The sequence below is a fragment of the Sciurus vulgaris genome (genome assembly GCF_902686455.1).
Source record: "Sciurus vulgaris genome assembly, chromosome: 18".
Taxonomy (NCBI): Eukaryota; Metazoa; Chordata; class Mammalia; order Rodentia; family Sciuridae; genus Sciurus; species Sciurus vulgaris.
Genome location: NC_136479.1, coordinates 17,936,253 through 17,956,268, shown reverse-complemented (window position 1 = coordinate 17,956,268; position 20,016 = coordinate 17,936,253). Strand labels below are relative to the sequence as shown.

General features: G+C 44.2%; 1 protein-coding gene across 1 annotated transcript in view; it reads right to left on the bottom strand.

The window, feature by feature from the left end:
* The window catches only part of CACNG3 (calcium voltage-gated channel auxiliary subunit gamma 3), a 77,569-nt gene extending 67,635 nt beyond the window's left edge, over positions 1–9,934 (bottom strand). The window contains exon 1 of the mRNA XM_079121137.1: positions 8,996–9,934. Coding sequence (XP_078977263.1) covers positions 8,996–9,206 — 211 coding nt within the window. The 5' untranslated portion in view covers positions 9,207–9,934. The remainder of the gene's footprint in view (positions 1–8,995) is intronic.
* Positions 9,935–20,016: the final 10,082 nt, after the last annotated feature.

The window sequence follows — 20,016 nt, the reverse complement described above, 5'->3', positions numbered from 1 at the left end:
AATGGTTGAACTATTCTGGACCATCTTCAAGGACAAAATGGAAAACAACAGATGACAGCATGGAGATTTTCAAGACTGGAAAGCCAGATTTCCTCAAACTAGAGTCTGCTGAATTATAAAACATCAGGATTGGCATAATGGGAGATGTTATTAATAGGTGGTTTGTAAGCACGAAGGAACAGAACAGCAATCGATAGGGATTATCATGGTTACACTAGGAGAAGCTCAAGGTAATTGAGTTATCTTCCCTCCAGCAACAAAGTAATGTATATTTATTGAGCATCTACTATACAGCCCCAGGCTCTGGTGCTAGGCTGGTAAATCAAATAAAGGCAGTGAATAGAGTTTTGTGATGGTAACAAAATATTTGATGGTGTTAGAACCTGCCTGCCCCAAATTTCATCTATCTGCCTATTTCTGGTCCACTAAAGCCCAAGTTCAATAAGAACCAGGCCTGGTGGTACACGGGCACACTGTCTGGTGCTCTTCAGAGATGATTTGGGCCTCTGAGAGATGTATTGGGAATTTGGCTGCAAATTGCCTGTAGATTTGAGTTGTCCAAACCAGAAGCCAGGAGGTGGAATCCTTGACTTCTGCTTGACTCAGAGTCTAAAGCTCAATGAAGCCAAATAGTGTGCCTGAACCTTCACAGTCTAGCGCTACAGAGGCTAACACTCTCTTTGGCTTCATTATTTCTTCTCCTTGACCTTGACCTTGCTGTGGCAACTGTCGGGGTAATTGTTTTTCACAGTATTTCCCATCATGAAATAGTGACGGATTCCACGCTCTCCTGGACACGAGAGCGAACTGGTAGAAGGAAACCCACCCATCAGGCCTGGGCTCTTAAATCAAGGCGGTGTGGTGTGGTGGTTAGTGCGAGGCTGTGGCTCACATCCCTGTCACTCAGCAGCATGATCTTTTACAAGCTATTCTCTGAGCCTCAGTCGTCTTAGTGGAGAAGAGACCACCAGTGGTAGACAGGGATATGGGAAGCCATAAGGTAATAAAAGACAGCGGCGGGTGAAGTTTGACTCCCAGCTCTGATGGACTGTACGCTTCTCTTTGCAAAATTCGGATAATGGTAAGATCTCTCTCCAGAAGGAGTCGTGGGGATTAAGCAGTATTTGTAGAGTGCTTACTCAGAGCCGTGGCTGACATGCAGTGTGTGTCAGAATCAGTTAAAGAAAGAAACAAATAAAGGCTCAGGGACTGGCCCAGAAATGAATGCTCAATCTGCCACAGTCATTGTGATCTGGCACGTAGAAGGTGTTCATCGAGCGTTAGCGGGTTATTATTTCTACTAGTTCCTTGGTGTCACTCTGGTATGCTCATGGCCTGTCTTCTCGTCCTATAGCTTCCTTGGAAGCAGCCCCCAGGATCCATAACAGCGTCTCTCTGGCTTACCAATTCCAGGAAGAAGGGCAGATTTGCTCTGGAGGTGACTGTCTTACCCAAGCCCACAGGAAGTAGCCACAGGCGAGCCCCTGCCTTGCGGAGGTGTCTCCGAGGCTGGGGAGTTTCTAGACACTGCTGTTCATCTGCAGCATTTGGAAGCAAGCTTCAGTAGACCCTCAAAATGCTCATCAGATGCAGAATTCTCCTCCTCCTTCATCTCTGCTCTTCCTCAATATTTGCTGGCTCTCCTCTGGGAGGGAGTAGATTGCTGTGCTTCCCAGTGACAGCAAGTCCCATTTCCCTCAGGGACCCATGACCAGAGCAGAAGGAAAAAAAACAAAAAACAAAAAACAAAAAACAAAAAAACAAGATGAACCTGTCACTTCATTGAATTGAGCTGGGTGAGGTTGCAAACCTTTCTAATTCGTTGTTACTGCTTTTCCAGCCCACACCCATAACTGGGCTCCCTATGGGGCAGGGATCCACACGGTGACACTCACAGGGCACGTGCATTGGCTATTGGAGGGTCTTAAGGTTTCCTCCTGCTGCTACTTCCTTCCCTGATGTGGCATGTCTGACTCCGGGGCAGGATTTCCTGTCCCATGTTGGCTTCTGCCATCAGCAAAGGCTGCTGGTACTATAGTTGACCCGTAGGAACGTTTTTTTCAAAGATCCTCCTCCCTTTGGGTAGACACAGTTCTGGGCCAAGGGGTGAGTCTGGTGAGTGGAGTATGGGAACTTTCAGCCTCTGCTGGACCCTGAGGCCAGGCAGCTGTGGGTATGGCAGCGTCTTCACAGCATCTTGCAGACCTGGTTAGGGGCAGCCTTCCTGGGGAGACTGACACGAGCTCAAACTCAGCTGTCCATCACTGGATCCAGTCCACTCAGGCCCTCCCCATTCCAAATGGGCTGCCCGCTGGTCTGCCCGCTCTTGTTCCCAGACTCAACTCCCTTGCTGAGGTTGGTACCTGCGTGGAAATGAGTAGTCCTGCCTGAGCCAGCATCCACTGCAGTGAGGAGATACTAGTTTCTCTTTCCCAGGTGTCCTCATTTTGTTATGACTTGGAGCCACAGGTAGAGGAACTCAAAATATTTGGAGAAAGGAAAGTATTGGTATATGAGGCTCATCCGTGATTTCTCTTAGCAAATGGATATTGTCTAAAATGAGTAAGTCAAGAGCTAATGGCCAACGTGTTACTTGGAAGTGTGAAGGAGCCACAAGCCCTAAAAATGAAATGGTTAAAAGCCCTGGCTACTTTTGTTACCCCTTTGGCATGTAAGGAAACTGGGGTTCAGAGGGTAAGGAACTTCCAAGGTCCCACAGTCAAGAAGTGGGAGGATCCAAATGAGACCCCAAGTCCACCTGGCCCCCAAGCCCCTGCTATTATTCTTCAATATTCACTCTGGTCTCTAATAAATTATTAAGGCATATTAACCCTTATGTTGAAACACTGGGTTTTGGCAGGGTCACAAGGATGTGGGAAAAGAAAACCAACTTTGGGGTTTTCTAGGTTTCTCTTTCACCTCAGAAACATTGTTTTCATTGGGGGTACTTCCCTGGGTCATAGTATGATTTTCAAATTGTTGAAAGAAAAAAAGACAATTTCCTAAAATACATAGGGAGCTTATGTCAAATTTTATCCAACTCAACAGTAAGGGAACTAGCAAAAGGACAAAACTGGTTATTTTATTTTTCAGGGAAAATGTTCTCAAATAGGATTGCTAAGTTAGATATAAAACTGATTAATGTTCTGGAAAGCACTAAATCCACAATCTTTGGAGTTATCTCTTCTAATCAACAGAAATCATGTGTCCCTCTACAGAACAAAAACAGTCTATGTGCATTTTCTCAGTTTTCTACTAGAAAATATGCAGCAGTGAGACCTGAATTTATTTAGAAAAAAAAAAAGCAAAGTCAAATGTACTTGTCCCCAGAGACTGAGACAACTTCTCAGGTAAGCTTGTTGTACACAGCTCTGTGAGAATGTTAAAAGAATGTGCCCTCATTTTACCCGATTCCTTGTTTTAATTTTTTTTTTTTTTCTTGACACACACTAGTTACTCACATAAATAAACCACACGGGTCACCCAGCCTTGGGATACAGGTCACCAACCGGCCTTTATTCTAATGCGGAAGACAGATGAAGCCAACAAAGATATTCTTGAGGCATCTACTACCTAAAATGGGTGAGATTATGGAGTCACAGAGTTGAGGCAGAAAAACATAAGGAGGTTCTTTCTACTAGTAATGACACAGCTCCGAGTGCGATTTCAAACTATGTAGCTATCGGTGAGGCACAAGGTTAGCCAACAAGAGCGGAGGGTTTCCCAGGGCGGGGATGGCGCCTGGGGGGTCAGCTCTTCACCCTTCACTTGATGGATTTGAGGGCGCTCCAGGGGGTCCCAGAAGGGGCTAGGTTGGCTGCAACAGTGCTGGGAAGCTGGTGGGGACTTGCTTGTTAGTCATGCTCACATTCTGAACCCTACCTCCTGCCCAGGCCTGACTAAACCCACACCCAACCAGGTCACCCACCCCTATCCTAAGACATCAGTTTGATTTCCTTTTCCATGTGTTTCTTGGGCTTTGTGGGTGACGAGGAAGAGTATTGAAGGGAACAGGGTGAACGGTTCTAGCACATTCTACGCCTGTGGCTAAGGGGAGGTGCGGGACTCAGTCCAGGACTGGAGGAGCAGAAGGGACCACTCCGGGGATGTGCAGCAGTGTCCCCAGCACACTGTAATCCTCATGGAGTTCAGAGTCTACTGGGGGGTGGGGAGAAGGTGCCAATGGCAGCTCACACATCTGAGCCCAGGGCTTGGCACACAGGAAGTAGTCAATAACTGTAATGTCTTCCTCTCACCCTCTTCCTCACCACCTCTCTGCAGCTTCCCTGAAGGCTTCCAAACACATAAATAAAGCTGGAACCCCATCTGGCTGAAGGAGTCAACCATCTGGAGATTAGGAAATATGGGGGAGCTTCTAATGACTGGTTAATTTTTTTCGGTTTTTCAGCCAGATGTTTAGTGTCATCTAGTCCCATCTGTAGCAGAAACAGCAGTTTATTGAACCTCTTTTCCATAAATTTTTAAGTTCCCTGTCCTAAAATCCTAAGTGGGCTTTCTTTTCTTAGTAGTTAACTTCTTTTTTTGACAATGAACTGAATAAGCAATTATGGGCTTGTAAAGAATAATTTGGGGATTAAGATATGAAAATATCAGAAATTTGAATGAAAAAGGGCATTTAGGAAATTTTGGGGGCTTAATACTGGCATCCCATAGGCCAAGTTCAGGAACAATGTAAAAAATTAATACCAGGTTTTTAAAAAGCCAAGCCAGTTGCCTGTATTTTAAAATTCAAGAGATTTTGCATCTGGCTTTTCTTTACTTGGAATTCTGGGCCATGTTTGGTGTACATCTCCCCAGGGTAAAAGTCGAGTGAAGTAATAATTGCTTTTTAGATGGTGCTGTGTCCTTCAGTTTGCCACAGTCTCCACCACTCCCTATTGCCCCCACACTGAGATCAACTTTGTTACCATATATCTTCTCAAATGTATATAAAACCATGCCCCACAGAATTAAAAGGATTGTGAAATGTGTTTCACACTTTCCACTACTTGCCTAGGCCACGTGGACATTTATGTGATTGAGTACTCTCTAATCTTGCCCTAAGTTCTTAGAATTGGGTCAACTGGGTTGCAATGGAGGAAAATGATACACACAATTGAGAGAACTGTAAGTAACATAAATGTGTTTATTACCCAGAGCTTCTAACTACTAGGCCAGTGGTCTTCCCACCCATGAAATACATTGCTTTGATTGTAGTGTGGACTTGGAAAGGTTTTCTTAATGAGAAAGTTCCATACTGAAGGAGTTCTCATTCAAATTCATGGGTCGCCATTGAAAGCGTGCTGCAGGTTAGGGTGGGCACTACTTTGTGACTCGCAAGCTTTTCCTGATAATGAGTCAGTCATTCATTTTGGTGTCTCAGTGTGGGGTGTCTGTACATAGGTTGACTGGTTTTTTTTTGTTTTTTTGTTTTTTTTTTTTTCATTCAAAGTGTGCCCTTTGCTGCCTCTGAGTTTTTGCTTGCTGGTGGCTTCTGCTCTCCTGCCAATGCTGCCCAGGTCGAGAATTCTCGGATTGGGGACTTCTGAATGGAAAAACCCATGTAGCTGGGTATTCTCATGGGCCAATGCTTGCACCAGTAGCAAACTATCCATCAGAACCCGAATTAATGTTCTCTAGCAAATACTCTGAGAAGCAGCCTAGCGTCGATTTTAAATATTGACGGCTGAGTTGAGGTTTGTGACCTTGGGCAAGTTATGTAACTTTTTCTCAGTTTCCTCATCTGTAAAATGAGGTTGATAATAATTGTACCTACATCATTGAGCTCTTCTGAACATGAAAGCATGTTATCAAAAGTTTAAGAAATGTTCAGAATCTTTAAAGTGGTGTTAGCATGGAGTAAGGGCTAAAGGTAAATGACATTCTGATGAGTTACAGGATTGAAAATTGGAAATATCCTCCTCTTACTTGAGTGATGTGATCCTCATTAACCGACAGAGTCATCTCCAAGCCCATTGTCAATACCCAATATGTGTTGGCTTGAGCATCACAATTGCTTGAGAGACTTAGGAAATTCAGATTCTAGTGATACATCACAGACATATAGAAGCAGGAGATTGAATTGTGGGGCCTGATAATTGATGTTTTAAAAACTCATCATGAGTCTCTGATGTCTAGCCAAGTCAAGGAACAATTGATGTTACTTCCTCCTACAGCAATATCATTGATGTTGGGGAACTCATCACTCCCTGGAGATTCCCATTCCACACTGGCTAATGATTTATATTTAGGAAAAGCCTGCCTTCCTTCAGTTCCTATTTCTACCCCCATTGAGACCACATAGAACATTTCAAATCTCTCTTCCAAATGACAGTTTTTCATATATCTGCAGACAACTGTCATGTCCCTCCTGAGCATTTTCTTCTTTTGGACAAAATAGTCACATTGTCTCGTGGCTCTTAAGAATGTATGGAAGAATGGACTCTTCTGATTTGATCTGTAAGAAAACTGAGCTACAAGATCTCCCACCCCAGTTATCCTTGGATAGATAAAGGACCAGAAGATGAAGAGGTTAAGCTCTGGGACAGACAAGAGATACCAAATGGGAGATGTCTGTACATCTCGACCCTCAGCATGGCAATACCCAGGATAGTGCTACCTCCAGCATGAATCTTAGCATGCAGAAACCAGAGGCTCCTGCAAATTCCTTGAACACTTGATGTATTCAGTAGATTAATAAAGAATCCCAGCTTCAAATTTTAGCCAGGCCCGTCTACATGTGGGTGATATGGATGTGCACATAGCTAAATATTTGTTGTGATTCGTTAAGGTTTGTGCATCTTGCTGTACTTAATATTTCAAAAGTATAAAAATGATTTGGCTGGGCCAAATTGTTTGAAGACTGCAATGAATTTTCTCAAAAGAATTCACTTGCCTAAGAACACATCTTCAATTCATCCAATTCCTTCTTGATTCAATTTCTCACTTCTCCCACCAAGCCCACAGAATGCCTGGGTGGAGTTCCAATTCCTTGGGCATATTGTGGGTGTAGAACATGATGTTGGAAAAAAGAGGAAACCATCTCTTGAGAAATTCTGAGCAAGGGTTCAGGAATTTTAGGCCACACATCTGCTCTGACAGATTTTTTTTTTCCATGGGGGAAGCCCAAATTGGTGTTTAATTGTGCATTTCAAAGGTTTAGTTCCAAGAGGCAGAAGGACTATAAATGACTAAAACATGATCTACCTATGTGCCATTTTTTACTTGAGAGGTGCCTCAGATTTTTTACTGTCCTTTCTAGAACTATGTGGGCTTTCAAACATTCACCATATCACAGTATTGCCAAAAAAAAAAAAAAAAAAAAAAAAAAAAAAAAAAACTGATTCCTTATTGCCAACATAGGAAAGGGAATTCATGGAATTTCCCTCGGAAAATGACTTCACCATCCAGATTGTACATGAACACACATTATCACAGATATTAGCATTTTGTCAATGTTAAGGAAAGAATTACCTTACGATTGTCAGTTAGGGCACTGGAAACAGTATAAATGTTGGATAATGCTTATGCAAGACCACCAATTCCAAACTAATCATTGCTCATATTGATGCATTGAGAGTTGGAGAGGGCAAAGGTCTTGGCCAAGGTTACACAGATCATTTGCAGCGTTGCTCAGGTCTTTCAACTTCACGTAGTCCTAGTTGCATTTAAAGTAGCCCCTTCCTACCTGGGCATCCCACCAGTTGCAAATTTGCGTTGGAAACAATTAATTGTAGTAGCGCTACAGTCAGGAGATCAGTTGTTCAGAGTCAGGACATGGGAACAAGGCCAGCAATGATGCAATATTACACTAGTGAGTGATGTCATAGCATGACTTCCTAAGACATTTACATAAATGCAAGTTCTCCAGAAGCTCTGACTATACCAGCCACTGGGAATGCAGGTGTGGAGAGCCAATGTCTAGAAAGGGAGGGGAGTACTTAGGAAATTCATATTTTCTTGCCTATCACTATGACAAGCTTCACTGATTCCTCGGAAGCCTGAAAAAACTGCCTACTGTCCCCTCTAATCCAGTGACTTCTCTCAGGCATCCAGGTTCCACAGAGCTTTGATTTTCTTCTTTAGGTCTCTTTTCTCTCCCCATGATACCCAGGCATTGCCCAGAGATGCCAAGAGTCGATCCTCATGTAGTGAAACAAGTCCAAGAGTGAGATAGGCTACTTGTTCTAAAACAGGTCTGTCTTCTTCATTATAATTTAGACCAAATCCTCTAATCTTTAGAAGGAGAAGTGATGGGCTGCAGTTCTTGGAGAATCAATCTTATGTAAATGCCATGAAATATATTCGTTGGGTTTGGGAATAATTTAGGAATGAAGGCAGATGGATTCAAATCCCAACAATTCCATTTTATTTTGATCCAAAATAATGAAACATGTATAAATAAGGAAGTTTTCTTTAAATGTGTGTAGCAGGTGGAGGTGGGGGTTCACATATGTTACCCTGATACTGGTTGGCAGTGGAAGTTCATGACAATATTTAGTTAGACCCAACTCAGAAGAAACTGAAAAGACTATGTTGAGAAATAAAGAAATAGCTCAGGATGCACCAGGTCAGATCAGGGTCTCTCTCCCTCCTCCCTCACTACCTCCCTCCGGTCTTTGCTCCCTCCTTTCCTCACTCCCCACCACTGAGATGCAATTGAAGCAAATGTAAAGACCCCCTTCTCTAGCCAGAGATGCAAGCAGTTCTCAACATGCCTGGGGATTTTGGATTTCGAGATATCTCAACTGCAGAAGCTGCCTAGAGTGTCACAAAAATCTCATCACATGAAGCTTACACCAAAAACAATCAACAAGATCCAACACTTTCATCCCACACAGCATCAATCTTGCTGCGAACAGTCTGGACACCTGCACATTCTCAACAATAATTCCAACTATTCCTCTTTCCCCACCACTGCCTCCATCTCCCCGAACACCCACCAGAATATTAGAAGCTGGATAATTCAGAGCCATCGAGAGGAATTTGTAAATACCTTCTAAGCAGCAGGTCCTCCACAGCCCAGAATGGGTCATTACTTCTTCATTCTTCCTGCTGGTTTCATTATCACTTGTAGATTTAGTCCTGCACACGCCTCTGGAATATAACCAGTAGTCCGTGCCCACTGCAATGGTCATTAAACTAAAAGCTGCAAAGGCTCCCACAGTGGTGATCAACATCTGGATACCTCTGTCAGACATCCTCATAATTCTTCATGGTACTCTGGACGTCTGGGGGTTGCAGGGGGAGATTCAGTGCCAGAGGAGAAAATCACTCTGCAGCTGTGTAACCTAGGACAGGCTCTTCCAAAAATTCAGACCTCCTTTTGTCAGCATCCACGGGGACTTTAGGAAAGCTAGGATTTCCTGTCTTGAGCTCTCTCCAGTTCCCTGGGTCGTCTATGGCCCTCGGGAGGGTGCTGGCTCCAGGGGGTTGGTCCACATCACTGCTGCCTTCGGAGGGTCCCTGGGTTCCTTTCATTCCTCAGGAGCTTGGTAAGGACGAGGGTTCGTGCAGGGCATGGCTTCAGAGCCTGGAGCTGCCAGCTCGGTTTGAGATGCGCCTGGTTCCTCACAGCCCCAGGAGACTCAAGGCAAAGAAATCCAGAGAGGTCTGTGTGTGCTTGTGCGTGTGTGTGTGTGTGTGTGTGTGTGCGCGCGTGTGCGTGCGTGTGTGTGCGAGCGCGTGTGCTGGGGGTGAGGGCGGATGGCAAAAAATAGCACTGCTGGGAGGCGAGTCGCTGAGAAGAGTGTTCACTGCTTCCCCAGCCTCCCAGGAAAGCTCTCCGCCTGCTCCCGACACCCCCGCTCAAACTGGAGAAAAGGCAGAGTCCTGGGGCAGGGGCCCGGTGGTTTCAAGGGAGGGCAAAGGTCCGTGGTGCTGAAGGGACAGCTCCCCGCCTGTTGCCCAGCCTCCTCCTCCTATCGCCCAGGGCTTAAGGTCCGCGGTGCTGAACGGACAGCTCCCTTCTGCGGCTGCACTCCTGCCTTGCTAGCGCATGGGCTAGGGACCTGGGGTGCTGAAGGGTCGCTCCCCAGCACCATTCCTGGGTCCTTTTCCAGGCCAGCCAGCCGGCTGGGCTCTGTCTAGTCCAGCCCACGCTCCGCGCAAAGTTTCGGGAGCCCAGGGCAGTCAGCGCCCTGGCTTCTAGGCGCTGCAGCACGATCCTCTTCCTCCGCTCCGCGAAGGGTTAAGGAAAGGGGAAGGGGAAAGAAGCCCGCAGCGCACTCTGGCGCTCTCTCCGCGCCCACCCAACGCAGCATTCTCCAATCAACTCCCCTCCCCCCGGGCCCCAGGAGCCAGGCAAGTTTGCTTTTTGCTGCGGGAGGCGCTGGAACCCACTGGGGAGAGAGAAGATCAGAGAGACCTAGCCTTCTTAAAGGGACCGACGGGACTGGGTGACGGTTCTGTGGTTCACTTGGGCCGGCAAAAGTGTTGTCACAGGCGCATCTGTGTATAGTCTGTCTCAATTTGGTTCCCCAGAAAACAAACCAATATGTCTACCCTCCTTTCTCTGGAGCTCTGGTTTACACGGGAGATAACGTGCTCAGATCAGACCACGAACTGTTCATATAAATATGAACATGTATTCCTAAAAGACCAAAGGAACTAAACGTACAAATTCTGTTGTTCACATATCAGGGGATCTGAGATTTTTGGTTCCTGCACAAACCTCTTACACACTTTAACACCTTTACATTTGAGGGGGTCATGAGTCCAAGGTGCCAGAGCCATGGAAAATGTCAGATTCTTTCCAAAGATCCCTGTGATGTTCATTTGTTAACATCCATGTCTAAGGCAGACCACAAAATAGGTGAAGTCAGGTCTGCTTTTCTTGTTAGTCCAAAGCACAAATGCCGTTGCACACCTGAAAGCTCTCTTCCTTGGAAATAGACCATGTTGCAATGGATCAGCACTAAACCAGCTTTTTAATTCCATGTATTTCAGCACATACATGAGCACTCACTGAGTTGACTGAAGACATTCTACAGACTAGCCCTTATAAATTTTTCTTGTGCTAGTATATGACTGATATGGTCAGAGGTTGAGTGTTTGTATTTGAAGCTGCTTGAGTTGTTTCTGCTGTCCCTGATATGTGTCCACAACTAGCTGTCACAGTTAAGTGTTGTTTAACTGGACAAAAATATAATAGGAGATAATCACTGACATGCTACTGCCATGGTGGCATCTCTGGCTGTCTGAGAACTACTATTCAGATGATTGAGTGGCAATCAGGTAGCAGAGGGTTCTCAAAAGCAACTCACAACTTCCCCATGACTTTGCCATTTTTATTTGTGTTAAGGTCATTTGAAGACGTCATTCTTGGTGTTAGATATACACATATGTGCCTGCATTATGTGAATACATAGTTATGGTATGATTTGTATTTGAGTGTTTACCTGTGCTGTGTTCAAGTTTGCTATGAGTGCCTGTGAATTTGTTGCAAAACCCATATGGAAACATATGCAGCAGTGTTGTGGACCATGTGCCCTCGATTGCTCTAAACACGCAGCAGTGGGCATGTGGGATATGCATCCTTGTGTGTAGGTATAGCATTGGTTGGGGTGTGTAGCTTTTTACACTTATGTGCTTGATTTCATATGAATGTGTCATGGTTTATACCACATAAACAAAAGAATCGAAGCATACAACTTAGGACCAGGATCACCTCTAGCCATACCCCAGAATGACTGCAGATAATGGAGTAACATGAAGGAGGCCTCCTGCAAGTAACTTAGCGATTTTTTGTTCCTATAATGAAAATTCTTTTCTCAATCAAATGTCCTGCTTTGATTATTATTAGTTTTTTTTTTTCTTTTTTGAAGGAAAAGGACATGTGCAATAGGGAAGAGAAATTGGTCTTTCCTGAGAGAAGTTATTAAATTAGTGAATTTTCCTTTCCTACTCTCAGAAACTTAAGCAATATGAAATAATTTATAATGACCCAAACAGTCACTCCAAGATGTTTTATTCTTCCATTACTCCAACAGAGGCAAGAAAGGTATTCTCGCAAAGTAGGACCATATTGACAGAAAGTCAAGGCACCTTAGGAAGAGTGTGCCAATCACTCCATTCCCTAGACCCACAGTAATAGAAGAGTAGATCCCTCTCCACCCCTCAGATTGTGCTATAAGCCCAGACATCCAGGGTGTGGTGGCCAGAACCAAGTATCCAGGTAGCTGATGGGAAGCAGGAGCCGGGTAGATGAAGGTAACAGTCATGGTCACAATGTGGAGAAGGGGGACACAAGTTACAAGAATGGAGGTTTATGCTGAGCTTTTGTCTTGGTGAGGCAGGATCATCTCTGTAACTCATGTCCAGAGCTGAAGCTGATCACAGAGTGTGGGAAGTCCTGAACCTGCATATGGAGCAAGTCAGAGCACCTGACTGGAGGGGGAGTGCGGAGGCAGGGAGACCGCCAGTTAGTTCCTGATAATTCCTCCCCACTTACTAGGGGGTGACCTCATCCTTTCATTCAACAGAACGTGTAGGTGTGTACAGGGGTGCGTAGAAATCTGTTTCTAAGCCTGGGTGTGATTCCCCATTCTCACCACAAGAGGGCTCACTCACCAGATCAATCAGGGCCCCCAGAGATTCACAGCACTCAGTCAAAGCCATGGAGCTGGAGTCTTCCTCTGTGTTTGCTGATGACCCTTTCTGATTCTCCTTATCTGGCAGGAGTCTAGCAGGGCAGTCAGACAGTTTGAAACTGATGTGCGATTCTCTTAAGGCTTTTTGTCTTGCATTTGACTCTTAGCTAGTGAGTAGCTGACATAGCGTACCTATTTGTGATTTTTTTCTGTTCATCCTTTTATCGGTTACTCACCTCTGGAAAAGTGAGTTCCCTGTGGAAGTGGTTAATTCCACCTTTATGTATATCTGTAAATCACCAATTAAAAATAAATGAGTGGAAGACCAGTAGAGTAGAGGAAAGGGAATAGAGGGAAGGCGGAGAGGAGGGCGTGGGGGGGGGGCAACCAGGCCAAAAATGGAGTAGATTAAATTCCTTGCATATGTGATTATGTCAAAATGAATCCAACTGTTATGTATAAATATGATGCACTAATAAAAGCACAAAAAAGAGTGTGGTTTTTGTTACTTAAGGAGCACCAACAATTCATTCAATTCGATAATCGCTTCTTGTGTACCTGGTGTAAGACTATCTGCTCAGTACTTTGGAACAAAGTACTCATTTCCCAAGAGGTCAGTGATGGAACCAGGGGTGTGCTAGAGAGCACATCTTGTCTGTGAACTGCAGAAACTCACCGGAACTAGCTTGAGAAAATGGGGGATTTGGTATAAGGCTATGACAATATTTTATGGAACCATGAGGCAAGGCACAATTAGGCCTCCACAAAGAACTAGAACTAGAAAAGAAAAGCCATCAGGAGCTTTGACAGTTGCTCCATTTTTTTCTTCTTTGCCTCTTTTCATATTTTCAGTTGAAAAAAATTGTTTTGCCTTCTCTCCTCTTTGATCTTCAAGATGGGAGCGAGATTTTGAGTTTTCATGTCATTTCTATTCAAGGAACCTAGCCAGACTAAAATGAGAAGTTTTAGTTGCAATTCCAAGTTTCCAGGAGAGACAATCTGATTGGCTGAGCCCGTGTGTGCAGCACTTCCAATCAGCGGTGTGCCAGGAGATGGGGGGCGAACAGCACAACATGGCTACGGGGACCTGTCCCCGGACCAGCCCCCAGGAGTTGGGAAGGGAAGGGAAGATGCAATGTCCTGATATTACAAAGAGACAAACCAAGATATATGTCTCCGGCCGATGAAAGGATGTCTCAAATTTGGGTATTTTATTGAAAGTTACAAAGGTAATCAACAGAACCAAAAATATTCTATGACTCTATTTGGAGAAGAGGAGAGATTGGCATAAGTTATACTTAGGCAAGAATGGGTGATAGATTACTCTTGATTACTCTTGGGGAAAAGGACCAGGATACCTGTTTTTCATTACAGTCCTTTCTATCCCATTTGACTTTTAATCCTGTGCATGTACACTTTGATAAATGTTTCAAGTTAATTAAAAAATAAATGAAAACAGTAAGCAGCCTGCCAACTGTCCATCTCGGAGCCACCTCCTGCTTTATCAATGCAGAAATGCCAGGTGTTTTCTGTGACTCATCCATTTCTTCCCTGGGCCTGGAATGCTCTTCCCTGAGATAGTTTGTTTAATTATTTTTTTTTAATTCGGAATAATTTTAAATTTGCATAAAATGGCTGCCACCAGAAGATAGTCTCACATTTCAATCCCTCATTTCATTCAACTCAAATGTCACCTTCTCAGAGCCTCCTTCTGTAATTGCTGTCTGAAATATCACCCCACTCTTCCCTTTTCCCCCCACTCTGTCTTTCCTCCTGACATTTATCATTTCCTGCCTGTATACTGCGGATATGCGTATGTATATGTAGACATAGGCATATATGTTTTTGTGTTTATTTTCATCTCCCTGGTAGGGACAGGGACTTTTGTCTTGTTCATATCTAAATTACCAAACCCAAGAATAGGGCTCAGGATTTAATAGATATTCAATTAGAATTTGCTTAATCAATTAATTTCACCAATAACGATTGAGTTTCCCACCTGCAACAGGCACTGGCGAGTCAATAATAAGCAAGAGACACAGTGTTCTTGACCACCTGGAACACTCAGTCCAATGGGGAGGACAGAGATCATTGGACCAATAAAACCCCCAGTGCCGTAGGGGCGGCCTGAGCCATCAGTGTTGGTCCCAGGTGCAAAATGACGCTGTCTTGCCAGAAGGCAGAGATGGTTCCAGAAGGCAGAGATGGTTCCAGAAGACAGAGATGGTTCCAGAAGGCAGAGATGGTTCCAGAAGGCAGAGATGGTTCCAGAAGGCAGAGATGACTTCAAGATGCAATTTCTGCTCCAGAGTCTTCCGTGGATCAGGCCAAGTCTCGACTTGAGACCACATCCTGGTTTGACTTTGTTTTCTTCCCCTGTGGTCCTTAAACCACAGCATGCATTAGAATCACCTCAAAGTCATGTCGAATGCCAGGATGCTTGGTTCTACTCCTGGAGTTTCTAAGGAGGGTGGTGCTTAAAAATGTTCATTTCCAGCAAGTTCTCAGCAAGTACTTAAGCTCCTCCGAAAGGAATCACAATTTAAAAAAAAAAAAAAAAATCACTTGTCCTTTCTCATCCTGTATCCCGTATTTCCTTGTTGTTGGTTTTATTTTCCCTGAAGATCACTCCCTCAATAAGTCAGGGTGCATCTGAATCCCTGCCTCAGGCTCTGCTGCTAGAGAATCCTGTGATAGGGGACGTGCAGGTCAAGGACAATTAATGTCTCAGAAGGTCACCAGGAAGGCTTCATAGCAGTCCCATTGACATGGAGTTCTTAACAATGAATACTCTAGTGAAGAGCTGAGGGAACCGTGTTTAAAGCTCTGGTTTGTGGTGAGTTTGGGCAAGGCCAGAGGGTGGTGGGGTTCCTGTGGCAGACTCTCCATGCTCGAAACATTATGTCCAAACAAGATGTTTAGTCAGATCCTCTCGCCTGAAAATATGCCAAGCATATTAGCGTTGGGAAGAAAATACATTACCAAATACTTTTCAATCTTGATACATACCTACTAAGTGAAACTCCTCAAAGATCTCTGAGCCCCACAGGATGCTTGTCTTCTCCAATCCCACCTCAGATGAGCCCAGGGAGAGAGGTGGACAACAAAGAACCTTCCAGAAGCAGATAGAAGGATGATGGAAATTAATGGATAAGGAAGTTCCTGTCTGATAAAAGAACAGGTTTGCTAGCTGGGACACTTCTTCCAATCCCAGGTCAGAAATGTTGTGACTCCTGTTTGGGTGGCTGACTCTCTAGGCCTGCGATGACTGTGTGTCTCTAAATCCAAAAGTTCTCACTGGCTCTCTGGTTCCTTCTGCACTATTGAATAAGGGACATACCGGGAGCAAGCAAGTTGCTTCTCAGTTTAGGCCATAAGAAGATACACCCAAACCAGCTGAAGGGGGCTGCACATCACCCAGAAGTCCTGCATTTTCAATGAGTAAGACTTTGGAGTGGTAGCCTTTGGGAAAAGATTACTGTAGTCTCCATGTAGCAAGACATGGCCAGCAAAAGAGGGGATTGTCGCACAAACCTGTAGTTGCTTAGCCACTTGTCTTTCTTCATTTCTTCTTACTAGTAAAATTCCACTTGAAATTGGGGACATTTTTGTCCAGTTGAAGAAAGTTACATTTTTTCAGTCTTCTTTAGAAAGAAGGATAGACCTGTGATAAAATTTTGATCAATAAAATATAATTAAAATTATTTGTTGTTTGGACAATAATTAAATGGTGGGAACAATCCCAATGATTGTCGAAAAATGAATGGGTAAACATAACGAGGTACATACATGCAATGGCATATTACGCAGCCATGAAAAGTTATGAAGCTCAAATACACGATACCACGTGGATGGACCTTTAAGACATAGTATGCTAAGTGGAAAACGCCAGACACGAAAGATTCCACCCACATGAGGTTCCTAGAACTGGCAAATACATAAAGATGGACAGTGGATTGAAGATTATTGGGGCTGAGAAGAGAGGGTAATGGGAAGCTTCGTTGATGCAAAATTTCCATTAGGTTTATGAAAACATTTCAGAGAAAGTGGCCAACATCCCAAAACATTGTGAATGTCATTCATGCCTCTGAATCACACACTCAAACATGGGAGTGAAATGGCAATTTTTATGTTATATGTATTTGACCACAATAAAGATGTTTTGTGGATCCAGGCATGGTGGAACACACCTGTAATCCCAGTGGCTTGGGAGGCTGAGGAAGGAGGATCGTGAGTTCAAAGCCAGCCTCAGCAACTTGGCATGGCCCTAAGCAACTCAGTGAGACCCTGTCTCTAAATAAAATATAGAAAAGGGCTGGGATGTGGCTCAGTGGTTAAGTGCCCCTGGGTTCAATATGGTACAAAAAAAGTTTCATGGGTATATGTAAAATGTCCTTCGAGGGGGGCTGGAGGTCAGACTTTGTTGCCACACGTGTGATGGCTTTTTCCCTCTGTTTCTTCCTGCCTGGAACCAGGATTCAATGCTGGAGGTTGAAGAGCCACCTTATTCCCATAAGATACCAAGAGCACCTTTAGGGCAGCTGAACATAAAATAGAAGAAGCCCGAGTCCCTCGTAGTATTGTGGATCCACCATCCCAGGCCAGGACTATTTATCTCCAAAATTCTGATTCCATGACAAAAATAGACTCTTTGACTTCTTTCACTCATTTCCAAGTTTAGCAACTGAGCACAATTCTCATTTATATAGAGAAGGTAAAGTGAAATTAGAGTCTACTGGTCATGAAACCTGCAGTCACAGTTGATGGAACGCCAATTCAAGCACATAAAACCAATAAAAGCAATCAATCAGTGTGTCGCTTAGAAGTCCATGCTCAGGCAGGACTGGATCCAGGGCCCTAAACGACAGCTTCTGGGATCTGGCTCTCCGCGCCTCGGCCCTGACTCGCTCAGCACTGGCTCTGCCTTCAGTCTGGCTCTCTTCTCAAGCACCCAGAACTCCTGGCGTGCATTCTCTCAGTGGAGAGCTACCCTAGAAGGAAGAGCTACAGCAAATTTCTTGGAGCTGGTTCTCATTGGTCCATTTGGCTCATACCCACCTGGATGCTGTCATGGCGGGCAGAAAACCATTCATGGACTGTGGATCTGGGTTATCTCTCTGTCTTCAGATACAAAGGGAAGAAGATCAATCTCATCTTAACTCATGTGCACTGAGAGTGGGGTGAAGGAATGATTCTTTAGAGAAAATTGAGGGTGTGGTTACCTGAAAAGGGATAGATAGGTGGTAAGAAGAAAAAAATAGGAGATACTCAACTATTCACTGCAGGTATGTGACTATCACATCATGCAGGGCCTTTTAGCCACGAGAGATCATTCAACAAATTTAGATACATTTATTTGCCAAGCACTGTTGTAGGTACTGAAGCTACAGAAGGGAGTAAGATAAATAGATTCCCTGTCTCTAAAGAACTTACAGTTTTGGTGAAAGAGATAGCAAAAATGTAACTGTTTTAGTCAGTTTTTGCATTACTGTGACCAAAGGACCTGACAAGAATAGCAAAGACGAGGAAAAGTTTGTTTTGGCTCACAGTTTCAGAGGTTCAGTCTGTGGTTGGTTGACTCTGTAGCTCTGGACCCAAGGTAAGGTAGAACATTGTGGGAGAAGAGCATCGTTAAAGAAAATAGTTCAAAAATGGCAACTAGAAAGCAGAGAGAAAGAGGTCTGCTCACCAGGGACAAAATGTAAACTCCAAAGTCTCACCTCAAGTGACCTACTACTCTCTTTAGCCACAACCTACCTACAATTACTACTCAGTGAATCCATCTAAGTGGATTAAACCTCTGATTATGTTATTACTCTCATAATCTAGTCATTTTACTTCTGAACATTCTTGCATTGTCTCACAGATGAGCGTTTGGGGGACAACTCATATCTAAACCATAACAGTAACATAACCAACCAAAGAGCAGTATGATAGTCAGTTTTCTGTAACTATAATAAAATACCCGAGTTATTATAACTTATGAAGAAAAAAGTTTTCTTTTTGGCTCACAGTTTTGGAATTTCCAGTCCATGATTGGTCAGTCTCATTGTTGTGGGTAAAGAAGCACATCACAGCTGCTGTATGTGATGAAACAAAACCGCTCAACTCGTAGCCAGGAAGAAAGAGAGAAAGAGAAAGAGAGAAGGAGAGAGAGTGGGAAGGGACCAGAGTCCCATAATCCCCTCTGGAGGTATGCCCCCAGTGAATTAAGGACCTCCCACTAGATTCTACCATTTTCCAACAGTGGTACCTATAACCAAGCCACATGAGCCCTTGAAGGACATTGAAGATCCAAACTACAGCATACAGCATAAATGCTGTCAAGGAAATGACATTGTAATGTGACATATGATCAGCATTGGCAGCAGAATTCCTTTAGGTAGATGGTCAGGGGGAGCATTCTGGGGAAGTGATTTTCGAGTTGAGAAAAGTCAATCATGGAGGAAGAGTCTACCCAAATAGGATCTGGGGACGCATTCCCATTAGAATGACCATAAGTGTGACTTGTCGAAGGACAGAAAGGATAGTGTGGTAGGCATCCCATACACAAGAAGAAAAATGGTAGGCGATGAAGTCAGGGAGGTAGGCTGGGCCAGATGACATAGACCTAGTTGACCAGTGTAAAAAGATGGAATGTGTGTGTTATTGTTCCCCAGTGTGAAGTCATGGCATGATTTTGAGCAAGGGAATAGCACGATTTGATGTATGGTTTTGGAGAGCCTGATCTAGCCCTGATAATGAACTCTACAAAGGCAAAGAGTGAAGGCCAGGAGACAAGTCAGGAGGCCATGGCATTAACTTGGGTTAGAGATATTAGCATCCTGGACTTTGAGGGGTAAGACACTTCCCTGAGGGCCTTGGAGAACACTGAGAAGTTTTAAGCAGAGAGTGATTCGGTTGTGTTTTTTCAGTACTGTATCAGTGACTTAGGTCTGCTCCATGGGATGGAATGAAATTAGAGACCCAGAAGAAGGCAAGAAAAGAGCAAATCTCTTTGGCTCTGAGTTTCCCCAGGGCAACTGCCGTCCTTCTTTTCTCCAATCCAGGTGTGGCGGGGTGGGAGAGAAGAAATATGGAACTGGCCTTTCTTTAAGACCTGGCTATGGAAACCAGGCTCAGGGTAGAGACTCCCCAAAACTATTCTGGACAAACTTCACTGGGAAAACCAGGAGAAAGAATCTTTGTTCACCTATAATCCATAATGGATTTTGGGAGTAAAGCTCAAATCTATGGGAATACCAAATACCCTGCTTGGTGCATGGCAGAAGGTATTGGTAGAGAGTATGGGGTTGGAGGTAGGGGAACTTGGGTTCAAATCCTAATGACATCACTGCTATGTGACATTGAGAAATTTGCATAACCTATCCGTGCCACTCTTTCCTCAAAAATAAGAATAGGAATAGGACCTATCTCTTTGGTCAAT